Source organism: Lathamus discolor, chromosome 3, assembly GCF_037157495.1.
Source record: "Lathamus discolor isolate bLatDis1 chromosome 3, bLatDis1.hap1, whole genome shotgun sequence".
Lineage (NCBI taxonomy): Eukaryota > Metazoa > Chordata > Aves > Psittaciformes > Psittacidae > Lathamus > Lathamus discolor.
The window spans coordinates 13,830,602-13,844,964 of NC_088886.1; the positions used below are offsets into that span (position 1 = coordinate 13,830,602).

Here is a 14,363-nt window from a genome sequence, read left to right on the forward strand (position 1 = left end):
GAATGCAGAATTTTAGTTAAGAACATCACGACAAAACTATCAGAATTACCATATTCAGAAACAGAACTCAGCCCCTCATGCCTCTGCCTCCTCTTGCCCTCAGCAGGCATGTTTTACAGATCTCCTAGGCAGACAGAGGTGATTTACTATTACAATAATAAATACTGAGGTGCTGGCTGAGCTTTTTATTCCTGCCTTGCTGAAAGATTTGCACTCTTTTGTCCTTGTATAGAATGAGACACAAGGGGCACAGAGAGTATTCTGGGTTTGTTGCACTTAAGCCAATTTTAAAATTCCCTTTCTGCCCTGTGAAATAACTATTACAAAAGATGGTACCGTTTCAATTTCTGCATGAATCTGTGTATGGGCGCTTGCTGTTCTCCACTAAATGTAGCAGGTGGCTGGTGAACTTCAATGCAATAAGGAACAGTTTGCAGAGTCTGTTCTTTCAGAACAGCTTCCCTATCAACAAGAAAACAATGTTTGTTGATTGCTTTGCTCTTATTTTCTAAGCTACAGAGGCTTAGCTTTAGGATTTTTCCTTCAAGTATTATGTTTGTAATTAAAAAGTGTAACAAACAGCCATGTCACCCAAGACACCCAAAGAACCTGGCAGTCTGAAATATTAATGATTTTCCTCTGATACAGGAATCACAGAACCAGCATTATAATTTACATCAACAACAACAAAACCAAAGATACAGCAGAGATAGTGTGTGTATACACAAGCCCCACAATCTCCTAAGCAGCACTCATCATCATCACTCATCATCAGCGTACGTGCTGTTGGTAATCTGACACCTCGCTGATACTCACAACCACACATCTCCACATCAGCAGAGAAAACCAACTCTGCATGTTCAAGAAGGCTGCCAGCACGCCTGGCTTCTGAAAGTAACAGAACACGACACTTTTCCCCACAAAAGAACTTGCTTGTTTAAATCCTCCTAATTAACCCATATCCTTCTTGCAGCGCCTGTTTCATCCATCTCTTTGTACTATCAATCTTTCCTTTCTTGGATCTCAGACAAATACCTTACCACAAAGTGGCACCTGACCCTTCTAGACAAATGACTTCAATTTGCAGACAGTGACACTAAAAGCCTCTCTCTCCTATTTTGTATAGAACACATAATTTAATTTCTTTAAAGAATTTATATGAATAAATATTTATAAGATGATCTATGAGTATGGTTTTACATTTTGTCATACCGTATACTGAAGCCTGCATGGAATTCCACAAGGAAACGGAGGCCAGTGCAGTGGTGGCTCCACACTGGGAAATCAAGGACACGCATACAGTCAGTTTAAGCCATGAGATGCAATGTTAAAATGCGAAGACTTAAAAACATGAAGGAATGACAAAAAATACACGAGGCTACACAACAGCCTTTAAGATTACTCAGTAATTTTAAAAATAAATTATCTTCATCAGAAAGATTTACAGACCCAGAACTGAAGTCTACACACGTACTAAACCACAGTAAAAAGGCAAAGAGACGTAACTCTATTGTACATCTCTAAGTCAATAGTGAGGTTAATTGAGCACAAAATTATACTGAAATATGCCAGGATTTTCCACTAGGGGCATACAGACATGAAAATCTTTTGAATACCTAAAATGGAATTACACAGATTCACATCTAAGCCTACAAAGTATAAGAGCTGTAATAGGTAATTTTCTTTAAATTATCTTGATCATAGATTCCCAAGTTCATCACTGAATTAAAAATGTAGTCAGCTGTCAAACTGACAAGTTCATCCTCCTAAAATCATGACAAATATAACACAGAAAATGTCAATAACAGATCTTTGTCCAGCTGGGCACTTCTGCAAGCAGCAAACAGCGCTGAAGCTCCTTTACAAAAAGCTGCATTTTGCTCCTGCGAGTCAAACTCATCTCTGTGTAAAATGGAGTTGCTGCTTCCATCAATTATGTCAGCAAGTTGTGCTTGTAACACAGGCTGGCAAAGAGCTTTCAGCCAGAACTGCTGTAAAGGCAGACCCAACAGTTCTTTCCTCTTGGCACAGCTGTGTCACTACCAAAAGCACTGCCTCTGTACTTCTGTCAGCGAGGAAGCAGGCACTGCTCCCAGCCATCACAGCCATGCCAGCAGTGTTGCATGATGAAGTCAGAGGCCAAGGCATGATGCCCTTCTATGAACATACCTAAGCCTTAACTGCATTGCTGCAGAAAGTGCTTTGACTGTTTTGTGCAGACAGATGAGGAAGAGTCACAGAGATTTCTCCCAGTGGGAAAAACTATTAAAGCAAGACAGAATCACTTTAAGAGCAAATGAGTAAATTTCCTTTTTAGATCCTCATACCAGAAAAATGGTTTAGAAAAAACAGAGTTTCTTTCTATACTTATACCAGTCCTGTGGCCATAAGCAGTCCCCAGATAACCTGTTCCTTTGCACCAAGTTTAGGATTGATCAGAAAGCACTAGTGAATATAAAGCTTTTCCCAGATTCCTACAAAAATCCCCAAATAATTCAGTATTTATCCTATGAACATTCCCTAGTTCAGTGTCTTATTCCAGCGAATTTCTGCAAAAGGCAATTTTTGAAAGTTGGGCATTTTCTCACTTGAAATGCTAAAGGGATAAAAAATGTGAAGCGTTGCAGTATTTTCCTTTGCAATTAATTATGTATCTTATTATGCCTAAACTGATGTGAGAATGTGTTCTATTAAAAGACTACAGATTGGTTGCAGAACTTACAAATGATGCATAACTTCTCATATCTGGGACTGATCTGGAGGAGCAGAAGCAATAGCTCTGTTGGCTCAAGTTACTCTGAATTTCATTGCTGTGGTTCCCACCTCAGAACTCAGTATACACGGAGTGCTGCTTTTGTAACTGACATAATAGCTTGGGTTTGCAATATACACAATATAACGCCAACACCCTCTTTATCCCTCCAATAATAGCAGGTACACACTGGTGGAACGCACACGTAACACAGTACAGTGTGTCAAAATGAACAAATACATTTAGCAGTTTAAGGGCTAGTCGTTATCACATTGCTGGAGATTCCAAATTAAAAAGATAGGTAGCTAAGCAACAGCAAGCTTCCTCCTATGAACAGTTTTCTGTCGTATGCTCTCTAGTTCTGGTAGACTCATTATCCTGTGGAACTTAAGAACAGCTACCAGAGAGTTGCTCCAAGTACTGTAATTAAGGAGAGGATAAAACTGTATTTTCAAACTGGATGGGTCTGGAGGAACCCAAATGGAAAGTATCCAAGACTTTCAATGAAGGTGTTTCATAAAGCATACAATACTTGTTACTCCAATTAAAATTTTGAGCTTTATGCAAAAAAATAATAAAAAAGCATTAAAGCTGAATTAGATTAAGGTAATTAGATTAAAAGTGGTTTAATTTTAAACTGTTACATCACAAAAAATATTTCAAATATCATGTATTAACATTTCACGTCAACCTACAGTCCTCTTCCAACAGAACTCCCTTTGCATTAGTGTCCGCAGTCAGGACAAAAATAAATGTACATAAAGCTTCGGGTTAAACTCATAATCCACATTTGGATGGCAGCAGTAGAGAAAGCAGTGCATATAGTCTGGACTGTAGTAATTCCCAAATGGAAAAGGGATACACAAATTCTGCAGTCTCCTCCAGCATCTTATTCTAAACCAGGCTTTAAGAAAGTGAGCAAAACCTTAAAACTGACTGTGCACATCATCCTTGTTACAGGGAATGTCCTCCCCAACCTGAGGCAGATGGTGTGTGTTTGTACCATGAGTGCAAGATATCGTATGCAACTGCACAAAACTAAACCACTACAAGTGCTGTGCTCCAATGAGCCAATTAAAGTGGCAGCTATTGTATTTCAAATTCTTAAATTCAAATGCTTAATTGTCTCTGCAGTTTAAGTGCAGAGTACCCTAGACCCAGTTTTGGCCTACTTACTGCAGCACGTGTGGTTTAAGATGTCACCCAGGACTCTGGGGCTGCCTGGCAGAGAGAAGCAGCTATGGCACAGGGAGAAGCCTGTGCATACCCCTCTGTGGGGTTCTCCACCTCTACCAGTCTTGGGGATCAGGAAGCACTTGAAGTGAAGTGATATACACTCGTCTGTGTGGTGCTCCAGCACCGTTATTAGATCATTGGGGTGAATTTTATGTATTCTGGGGTGTAAATTTCCAACTTTTCTTTTTGGTCATTCTCCATTTAAATGAACGTTTCTATTTCTTCCAGTACAATACTAAAGGTTTTCTTTCTTGTGTCTCAAGATACCCAGTTTTATGTTAGGGTCTGTGTTAAAGACCAATGCTGAAATCTGAAAAAAGAAAGATCCCCATTTCAAAACAAGTCTTTGAAACCCAAGGCCAACCTCAGACCCAAAACTGAAGCAACCCACCTGCTTCTCATCTCAGAGGAAAAAACAACACACTGATCTCAAGCTGAACTACAAGGAAACCCTTTGGAAAAGCCAAATCCTGCTATGCAGTGCATCGTGCCAATAGCACACCACTTATTTCCTTGAGGCACTCCATAATAATTCAGGTTTACTTGCAATTTAAAATTTCAAACTGGGTAATCCTCTCAATTCTTATGACAAAGCACACAACGTTTTATTTCAGACTGAATCTGTATGTATCACAAGCAAATCGCAGCACAAAGTATGTCCTCAAAGCTTTTAGTGGAAGTATGCACTTCTAATTTGTCAGGTACAGCCTGGATTTGGGGTCCTTGCAGGGGGTTGGGTAATCAAATAACTCCAGCCATCTAGTAATAGTTTAATCCTCTTTTGTGCCCACAGCAAGATCAAAGTCGTTAAGAGAAATCCAACGTAAACGGTGCCTGTTAATCTGCAAAATAATTTAAAGGAGTTTTGTCTAATTTCCCAGATTGCATTTATTAACCACAGTTTCATGATTATGGATATCATCAATATTAATACAGCAACAAAGAAAGTTCACTCATCAACAACAAAAAACCTCAAGAAAAACACAGGAAAGAAAAGCAGTTCAACAAAGTTAATGTATCAATAGCAACAACTGCATTTTAAATATTTACTTTGAAAACTGTATAATCACTACAATATAAACTACATCGTTGTGACAGCTTTAGTTTTTCATTTCCTTCTAAAATATGTAATCTATAACTGCTTTATAGAAATGTACTTCTACTTATTATTCTCTACTTTCAGTGTTATCTCTCAGCATTTCATAGCACTTTAAAGTGCTTTAAGTGGTTTAACAATTATTCATTAATCTTCCAACCTGTGACACAATACATAATATACTTCCTCTAATCAAAGGGAGCTTTCCAGCACCTGGGACCCAGTGCAGTTTAATTCCCAGACCAGCCAGTGCTCAGATGACTGATGCCTGCCTGGCAGACACAATAGGGGTTGTACTAGGGGGGCTCCAAACCAAGGTGTGTGATCTGCTACACCCAAAGCTAGCAAACACATCTCTGTACTGGCAGCAGCAACTACTCAAATCTGTCTTTGACATACCAGCCCAGCAAAAGTCTTACTTCTGCTGAGGTACAAAGGCTGAGCTCCTGCCTGCTCAGCTGCCAGGATGTTACGTTATGGAACTCATGTATGCTTTAGCTGGAGATGAAAAAAGTCACAATTTAAAGTTGTATTTGGGAAAAAAGAAAAAAAAAACAACGAAAACCAACCAAACACAACTACATCATTTAAGGTATATTGAGCTTAATTTTTTTAATATTTAATCAAATTCATACTTTTATATGAAGCCACAATCATGATTTTTTACAAAAGGGCACCTAAATCCACAGCAAATATATGAATTGCATTTGCAAACACAAAGCTTCATGCCAGCTGAAGCATGCAAAAATAGAAGATGAGCGGCTTAATTAAGCAGACTCAGTATTCAAAACTTGGCCACTGCTACTTTGAGAAGAATCCTTTTTTAATACATTTATATTTAATTAATGTAGAGAAAGAGGCGGATTATTAGTAAAAGCAAGACTAAAGGCATTCAGTGCACAATGCCACGCCACAAACAGAATTATGAAGTTCCTGAGGTCCTTAATTGGAGGGGGTCAGAAAACAACAAGAACACACACTACTGAGGCAGAGCTCAGTGGAGAGTACCTCCCAAAATGATCAGGTATGAAAACAACTCACTCGCTGCTACTGAAACTTTGGGTTAAGCAGAAACAGCAGCTGCAAAGAACAGCAGAGGTGAACAGGGTAGTTAGGGACTGCTAGAAGGACAAAGATATTTTGTATTCACAAAACCCCAAGTGTGTAAATAAGGCCAAGCTATTCTCAGAGCACTGTTTTCCCAAGCAGCATGCACTGCTTGCTTCCCCTGAGAAAAGATTACCCCAAAGTCTATGGTGCAGATCTTGGTCACACAAATACAATGCCGTGTTGCCAGTGGGAGCAGAAGCAGAACCAACCTCTGAGCTCAGCAGAGCCAAGGCAGTTCATGCATGCCTGGGCTCCTTCCTACCTGTTTCAGTCTGGGATGATTTCCCTAAGTTCCAGCCTCACTCAGCCCAACCCTTCTAAGGAGCAGAGCACTCCCACTTCTGCCTTGGAAATCTAACTTAAGATTTCCCACAGCACCTCTCTGGACCAGAAGGCGAGTCTATTCAAATGCTATCAAATCAATGCACTATGAGGCAGGGTTTTTTTCTTAATCTCATATAATTAATTGCATACCTTAGAACTTCCATTATGAAGTATAATTTTAATCATTAAAATTCCAAGTTGTTTCTGTTTATATGGAGCAACCATGATGTTCATAAATTATTATGCTATTCCTTTCAAAGAAGTAGTGATGCTTCTAAACACATTTTTTTTCCAGATATCCCATGAGTATCTATTCATTTATTTCCAGGTGACAGGCTATATTAACAACAGATGTTAGACAACATTAGATCTTACACTCAATATGCCATATTGAGTGTAAGATCTAATCAAATATCCCGACAGCTACATTATAAGAAGCTGGAATTCAAATAAATATGCCTTATTCATGTAGCTCTCACTGCTCATTTCTTAAAGCTCTACAATTCTAATTTTAAAAGCTCTCCTTTGCCCTGAGCTGTGTGCTACATGATATGCGTGTGCAGCAGAGCTCCACATTTTCTAGCTCCAGCTTGCACAAGTCAAACCGGCATTACATTTAGGAGGCCAGCATGAAAAAATGGATGGAGCAGGGCTGAGGCAAAAGGTGCCTGCACATTTATATGAGCAAGTTCAAATATGGCTGTGGGTTTTTTGCAAAACATTCTCATTTTCAGGGAGAAACCAGTGTATTACAGCTGGTGATAGATTGGTTTGTCCCCCATCACCACCCAGCTTTTAAAAGGCAATTTTTGCATTCAACAGTTTTGCACTCATATGCCAGACAAGTATTCTCAGCCAAGTTTACATTGTACAGACTTTCTATGTGAGCAGAAAAAAAAAAAGGAAAAAGAACTATTCTGAAATATCAACCTAATACTTTCAGTTACTCTAGCTGCTATACAACCTCAAAACTGAATCATGAAATATAGACAAAACAGTTGCACATAATTACACCTACAGCAGAAAGCCATTTCTGTTACGGTTGGTATGTCAAAGAACGAAGAGTCCCAGAGAGCAGATCTGTTCCTGCAGAGAGTTTTTGTAGGCAACTGCCATTAGGGAAGAATGGCAGATTTATGGTATCATACATGCTCACTGTTCCCACATGACATTCACATGACACTAGGTTCATCAGTCGAATGGGGCTCAAAGACCATCTTTCTGGAAGGATGAATGAGCACAGCTAATACACACCCTTCCAGACTTCTTTATGAAAGGTTAAGTCTTTTAAAAAAGATAAAACCACAGAAGGTCTTATCTAGTGGCACCATTCCTGAAAACCAGCTAAACTAACCACAGGTTACTGACCTACTGGCACCATGTGTCACTCAGTCCCCTCTAAGTACTACTCACCATTTGTCAACCATGTAATTGTAGATGTCTCCCGTGTTAAGCACTCCCTCCTGAAAATACACAATCTCACTAAATCAGAGCCCCACTACCGGAGCCAGGCTTCTCCAGGGACACCAGAGAAGAGACCGCTGTCAATGTGCAGGGCCTCTCAGGCCAGGAGAAGGCTGAAGACTGGCTAAGGCAGAGTGCCACACACCAAGCAAGAAAGCCAGTCACTACAGAAGTAATCACCTGCACAAAGCTAAATCACAACCTCATTGGAAAGAATTTGGGCAGGAACAATGATGCGGGATGCTGTCTTGTCTGTCCAACAGTATGAACACAAGTGCTCCATTACTGGATTCTTTATTCATTTACCCCTTCCATTCATTCTTCAAATGGAAATAATTTCATCAAATTTCAACCCTCTGAATTATTTAGGAAAACAATTCTAGACAGAGCACTAGAGAGCAGCCTGCCAATATCTCTGTCTCTGGCCATTCATCAGTCCTGTCAAGAGCTTGTGGGTTACACTGCCGTGTTCCTCACAGCATGCTATTGAAGAGTAAACAAAATATAATTAACTTAACACAAAAAAACACCAATAACACCTCGCTAAGTTTACACAGTTAAGTGGGATAAATGAGTAAATATATTTGGAGCTAACAGTGCCTGCACCTGAGGAAAAGTGTTCAGAGAGGTATCTGTCATCACAGAACTGCAAAATATGTCAAGCTAAGATTGATAACATTTATATTTTTTCCTTATAAATGTGAGCTTATTGGTAACAGCTACTTTTTATGCTGCATAAGCTCAGAATAAATACAGTAGATAGAAAAAAAAACCTACCAAAACTGTTACTGCTAATTTTACTACTCAATGAAATACCATTTAAATAAACACTGTCTATCAGAGAAGCTTTCATGTGCAAACAATAAAAAGTAATGATTAATAAAAACTGTAATGTGAGAAATGAAAGCTTTACAGAACACTGAACTGACACCACAAAACAGAATTAAATCTTGCATCGTGGACAATCTATAACATACTCCAGTAATCTGCTTTATAAAGAAAGGCCCTGATCTTGCATTTAGTGATGGGTAACACAAATTAAGTAAGAACTTAGTCTTACATTTAAATTACATATGTGCTTACACACACACCAGCGTTGTTTCTATGCCAGTGCAATCAGTATTAAGCTATAAAACAAGGAATGAAGACTAAAAATACTCTGCCCTTTGCCTAAGGCTCTAATAAATGCCCTTCTTTCCTTTTACTTTGCGTAGACATCTGAGACGCACTTGGCTTTCTTATTCCTGGCACTATTATTCCAGGGACACAAATACAAAACACCAGAAACCTGTAAAATGGTGAACTAATTTAACAGCCAGAACAGATGCTGACCCTCCTATCCAGGCCGTGTCTCGCAAAAACTGCACAGCCATACTGTACTTCTACCTGGATAGTTCTAAGGAAGAGCTAAGGAAGGTAACCAGACTCCTCTTACAGTACACGTGTTAAGAGAAACTGAAAGTGGACCTTGTCAGAAGCCATTCAGCAGTCTCAGGAAAAGAGGTAAAGCACAACATGCCTCATCCCTGTGATACAGTAGATCTCTGTCTTTTTGCCAGTTTCTACTGCAGACAAAGCCAGAAAGATCCTGAACAAGTTCGGCATAATTTGGAGATGCCAAAGGCAGTTCATAACCAAAACAGGCTTCTGCAGAAAAATTAGCTGACAGTTAGGTAGGAGACCCTTTCTCTGCATATAAACAGTGACCAATGTTACCACTAACCAATGACCACTTACTACCGCTTACTTTCACGTTTGCCAGTAAGTGTCATCCCAAATGCAAAGCTTGTTCCAAAGATTCCTCCTATGGAACAGCAAAACTGACCACCAAAATGAAAGCGACTCTGGAAGATTATTTCTTCTGTTAAATACTGTATTTACTAAAAGAAAAAGTGATTTAATTTACCATTGAAAGGCTTTGCTAAATCAGTTTTCCTCTAATTACAGAAGTCCTAAAATTCATTTTAGGTCAAGCATAAATTTTACATTACTATCCTACCACTTTATAGGCTGTTATGATACAGACAAGATTTGCTATTTTTTAAACAAATGTAGCAGTAGCAACTAATTCCATTATATTTTCAGCTTTTAATTTCCATTAAAAGACACTAAATAAAGTTATTAGGAAACATTTTTTTTTTAGTAGACTTTTACTGCTACTATTAACTATAATAATAATGAACATGATAGTCTCCACAACCCCAAAATTCTACTGCTAAGAATTCAGCTTTCTTGTTAAGGTTTTGTAGTTTAATTGTCTATGAGTAATATTGATATTTGGTACTTGGCTGTAATTAAGAACAGGGGAGCCATCCTTAGAATACTATTTCAATCCATTAGGCAAATTTTCTCACTATGATATGAAAATGTTCATCTACTTAATTAGCACACCTATTCCTTCCAAGCCTAAGTGCACCTAAGCTATGTTTCATGACGGCCCAAGCTGAAAAAAAGAAACCACAACACATCAATTATGCCTCCACTCAATTGTACAACTATCTTAAAATGTGTGAACAGTTAAGACAAAATTGAAAAATTACCATAATAGGCTTTGACACTTCCCTGCTTAAGCAAAAATTAATTCTAACTCCCTGTTTTTATGCAAAGCCTTTATAATTTCTCTAATCTCAAATTCCCATGAGAGAGAACACAATACTTTCAAGTACAAGAGTGCGAGGCTTGGCATCTTCTCTTTTTAGTTACGCAGTTTATTTGATCGAAGTCTAAACTGCTAAGCCTCCCTTTGTGCTTAGTATAAGCCATCCTCAGTGGAAATACAAGTTAATTTAAGTAAAATGAAGTTTTTAGGAAGAATGCATTCTCTTGCACAGAAAGCTTCACTAAAGCAAAGCTTTTTTTACATGGAGCATCTGTTTCCTGAATTGCTCTGGAACCTGTAATAAACTAAAAAGCAGCAAAATTTTTAAAAGGTGCTTTTACATGTGAAACATCATAAACATAAAACCAGTGTAATGGAGTAACTTAGTTATCATTTTACGGTGTGTTTTCCAGTTTCATCTCACATCGTGCATGAAGACACTCCACCAATGTAATGAATTAGCGCGTTTTAAGTGCAAGACATTAAGCATCTTCTGTTTTATTGATGGTGACTATTATTAAAACCTACTGCTTATGTTACAACAGTAAATCAGCTATATAGCTGGTATATACTTCCATACACTGTAAGGTGGGTGGATCACATACTAAATTCACAGAGTTATTTCATACATTTCTTTGCCCTGAACTACAGCTGAAGTATCTGTACATCAGATACAGCAGCACATGGTGTATTATGATGCCTACAAACATATTAAGGTCACAAAAAGCTTGGGCGTATATTTAGTCTATTCCCATGTGTCGTGGTTTAAACCCAACCACAAACCTCGTCCACTCACTCCCCCCCTTCTTGCCCTCCCCCTGCTCCTGGAGGGACGGAGAGGAGAATCAAAAAGAATGCAACTCCCACGGGTTGAGATAAGAACAGTTTAGTAACTAAGGTATAACATAGATCACTACTGCTACCACCAATGATAATAATGATAAAGGAAATAACAAGAGGAAAGAATACAACACCTTAACACCAGCCGACCAATAACTCGCCCCACTCCCCCCAACCGAGCACCGACCGATACCTCCTCCAACCCTGCAGTCCCTCTACCCCTTCCGGGTCACTCTAAGTTACATCCTGGGCATGACGTGCTGTGGTATGGAATACCTCTTTGGTCAGTTTGGGTCAGGTGTCCTGTCTCTGCTTCCTCCCAGCCTCCCCTCCTCCCTGGCAGAGCATGAGGCTCAGAAAGTCCTTGGCCAGACCAAACATTCGAGCAGCAACTGAAAACATCGGCGTTATCACCACTGTTCCAAGGCCAAAAGATCAAAACACAGCACTGTACTAGCTCCTAAGAAGGAGAAAACTGACTGCTGCAGCTCAAACCAGGACACCATGTGAAGCAGAGGTATATTATTTGCATACCATTATGCACTGAAAAACCTATTCTGTTATCCCCACTGGAGACAACTCACCACAGTGACCTAAATAGTATTCACTTTTCCTATATTTGAAGGAACAGCAAATAAATTGGACCCAGTGCAGACAAAGACTCAGAACATCTAAGAATCCAGGCTTACAAATGACAAATGCAAATGAATGCAGAGTAGGGTATCACAAAAAAGTCCCATGGAAGCAAAGAATGATGAAAAAAGTGAATTATATGCTTAATAGAGGACTATAAAGTTGAGGATGAAATGGCTGGAGAGATAATTTTAGCAAAAAAGATCTGACATTAGCCAAGATTATTATGATCACAAAGGAGAGCAAAGAGTCTCAAATCACAGAACTCACCTAAAAATAACCTCCTTACTTTTGCAGTGACAGCAGCAGTTCTGATATCGGCTGCCCAAAACAAAGAAAGATTGCTATTGATACTTTTATCTATAGCACTGTGCAGCAATTCACGTGACATTAGCAACTGAGGCCCATGGGACACATGCATATTGCTTCTTCAGTAACAGCTGTAATATTGTGCATACTTTCTGTAATCATGTACATCTACTAACATGCTGTAATTGTTTTCCTCATTTATATTCCCTCCATAATTACAATGTTTTGATTAAACATCTACCAGCCTCTACTCACTCCCTTAATTCTAGTTAACCTTCCTAATTTCAATATAGCCACAAAGAAGGGAGAACATAAATAAGGTAGATACGTACTTTGTGCAAAAAGTCAGAAGAGATTAACATAATGGTCCTTTACGGCCTTAGTCTACAAATCAGAATCTCTCACTGTTAACCTTCTTCCGCTTTTTGCCAACATGCTAGGTGAAGTTTACTTTAAGCTGTAAGCATTTTTGAACATGTCTCTTTCTGTAAAGCTCAAACATAGCTACAGCACAATAGAAACAACAACCGCGTTTTAAAATCACAGTTGTGAGCAGGTTGCAAAGCCCAACAAAAGGGGATCATGGCACGATCAGTCCAAAGCCAAAACAAAGACAAAGAAAGATCAATAATGCATATTGAAAAGTTTGTGCATACAGGATCTTCAAACACACAGCTGGTTCAGATGAAAAAAAGTACAGATCATTTTTATACATACAATATTTTTTAGAGGTCACGGTCATACAGTTACTACCAACCCTCCAACTGCAGATATTTGAAGTTCAAATGAGTAAACCACAAAGATCTACAGCACTCTATAAAGCCTGATGTATGACAGTCCCTTCCTGAACCTCTTCCTTCATTTTACATCTTAGACAGTGCTTATTAAAAAGAAACACTTACAAGAATTACCTCTTAAAGAAGCTGAAAATCCACCATGACACCTCTAATTATAGCTACCAATAAGCCAGGGCACCTTTTCACGTATATTTTAATCGAATATCTGACAATTCTATGTGCTGGTGGGTATGAAACTGATGTCTCATAACCCATTAAATGGGTGATGCTACATTCACATATAACAACTCGCATTGATTGATGGCTTGGCTTTGCGAGCGAAGATTTGGGAAGGGCATGTGGGATAGGAAATTCTGGTTAGAAAAAAAGCTGCTTCAGCAATCAGGAAGTGTGACCAGGACTGTCATCTCCTGAGTAATCTCCAGCTACCCACGCCCTGGTCTGCCCACATGCAAGGCTGGATCTGCAGCTTCGCATGCACCTTGTCACCTGCCGATTCGCCCCTCGCCTGTCCATGCAGACAAGTGTCAGTGAGCCCTTCCAGCCTGCGCAGTGGATTTTTCAGGTGAGGTGCAGCTTGTGCAGAACTGCCCCATCCTTTACACCTGAGGTTTAACTGCCACGGCCTAGCTAGCTATGACGGTGACAGCAAAGTCCACAGGTCATAGGTTTTGTAAGAGTGTCCTTCTCTTCGATGGAAGCCCTTGCAAGGCCAGACGAGCTCCATCTGCCCGGGTTTGAAGATAGGAGTTTTTCTTCTCCTATGAGGAAGGCCTGTCTTTGCATTCAGGAAGGGCTTTAACCATGTATTCTGAGCAAGACTGTTACCCCTGTTCTAAAAGGCAAACTGCACACTCCCATGATAAGCACAAAAGCCTTAAATTTACTTCAGTTTCAACAGAGTAACAATTATTTTCACTCTCACCTGCTCATGAGAAATATAAACAAAAATTTTCAGGGGATATACATATACTTTATCAATTTGGGCTGATACCTATTGTATCTGGCTTTGGAAAAGCTGTCTTCACATCCCCAGCCAGGCTTTTTTAAGCAGTAGTTTTCAGCTCACTGTTGCTTAACAAGCACAGTAATCTAACAGGTAGTGTGGCCACTGGAGGGCCAGGCCCTAGTTAAACTACTCTGAGCTGCCTGTCAAACTGATATCCCATCCTGTGCCAAAGACAACTGAAGATACAATGCCGA

The 14,363-nt window shown here is 39.4% G+C and overlaps 1 protein-coding gene across 4 annotated transcripts in view; it reads right to left on the reverse strand.

Annotated features, from left to right (window-relative positions):
- PIGK (phosphatidylinositol glycan anchor biosynthesis class K) overlaps positions 1–14,363 on the reverse strand; it is a 95,480-nt gene that overhangs the window by 25,570 nt on the left and 55,547 nt on the right. Inside the window, exon 11 of one of the 4 annotated variants that reach the window (XM_065673607.1) lies at positions 1,213–1,276. The exons of 2 other annotated variants lie outside the window; for them this stretch is intronic. In XM_065673607.1, the coding sequence (XP_065529679.1) occupies positions 1,213–1,276 (64 nt within the window). Of the gene's footprint in view, positions 1–1,212; positions 1,277–12,324; positions 12,376–14,363 lie in introns of those variants that run through there. One more of the 4 variants, XM_065673606.1, reaches the window with a different exon arrangement.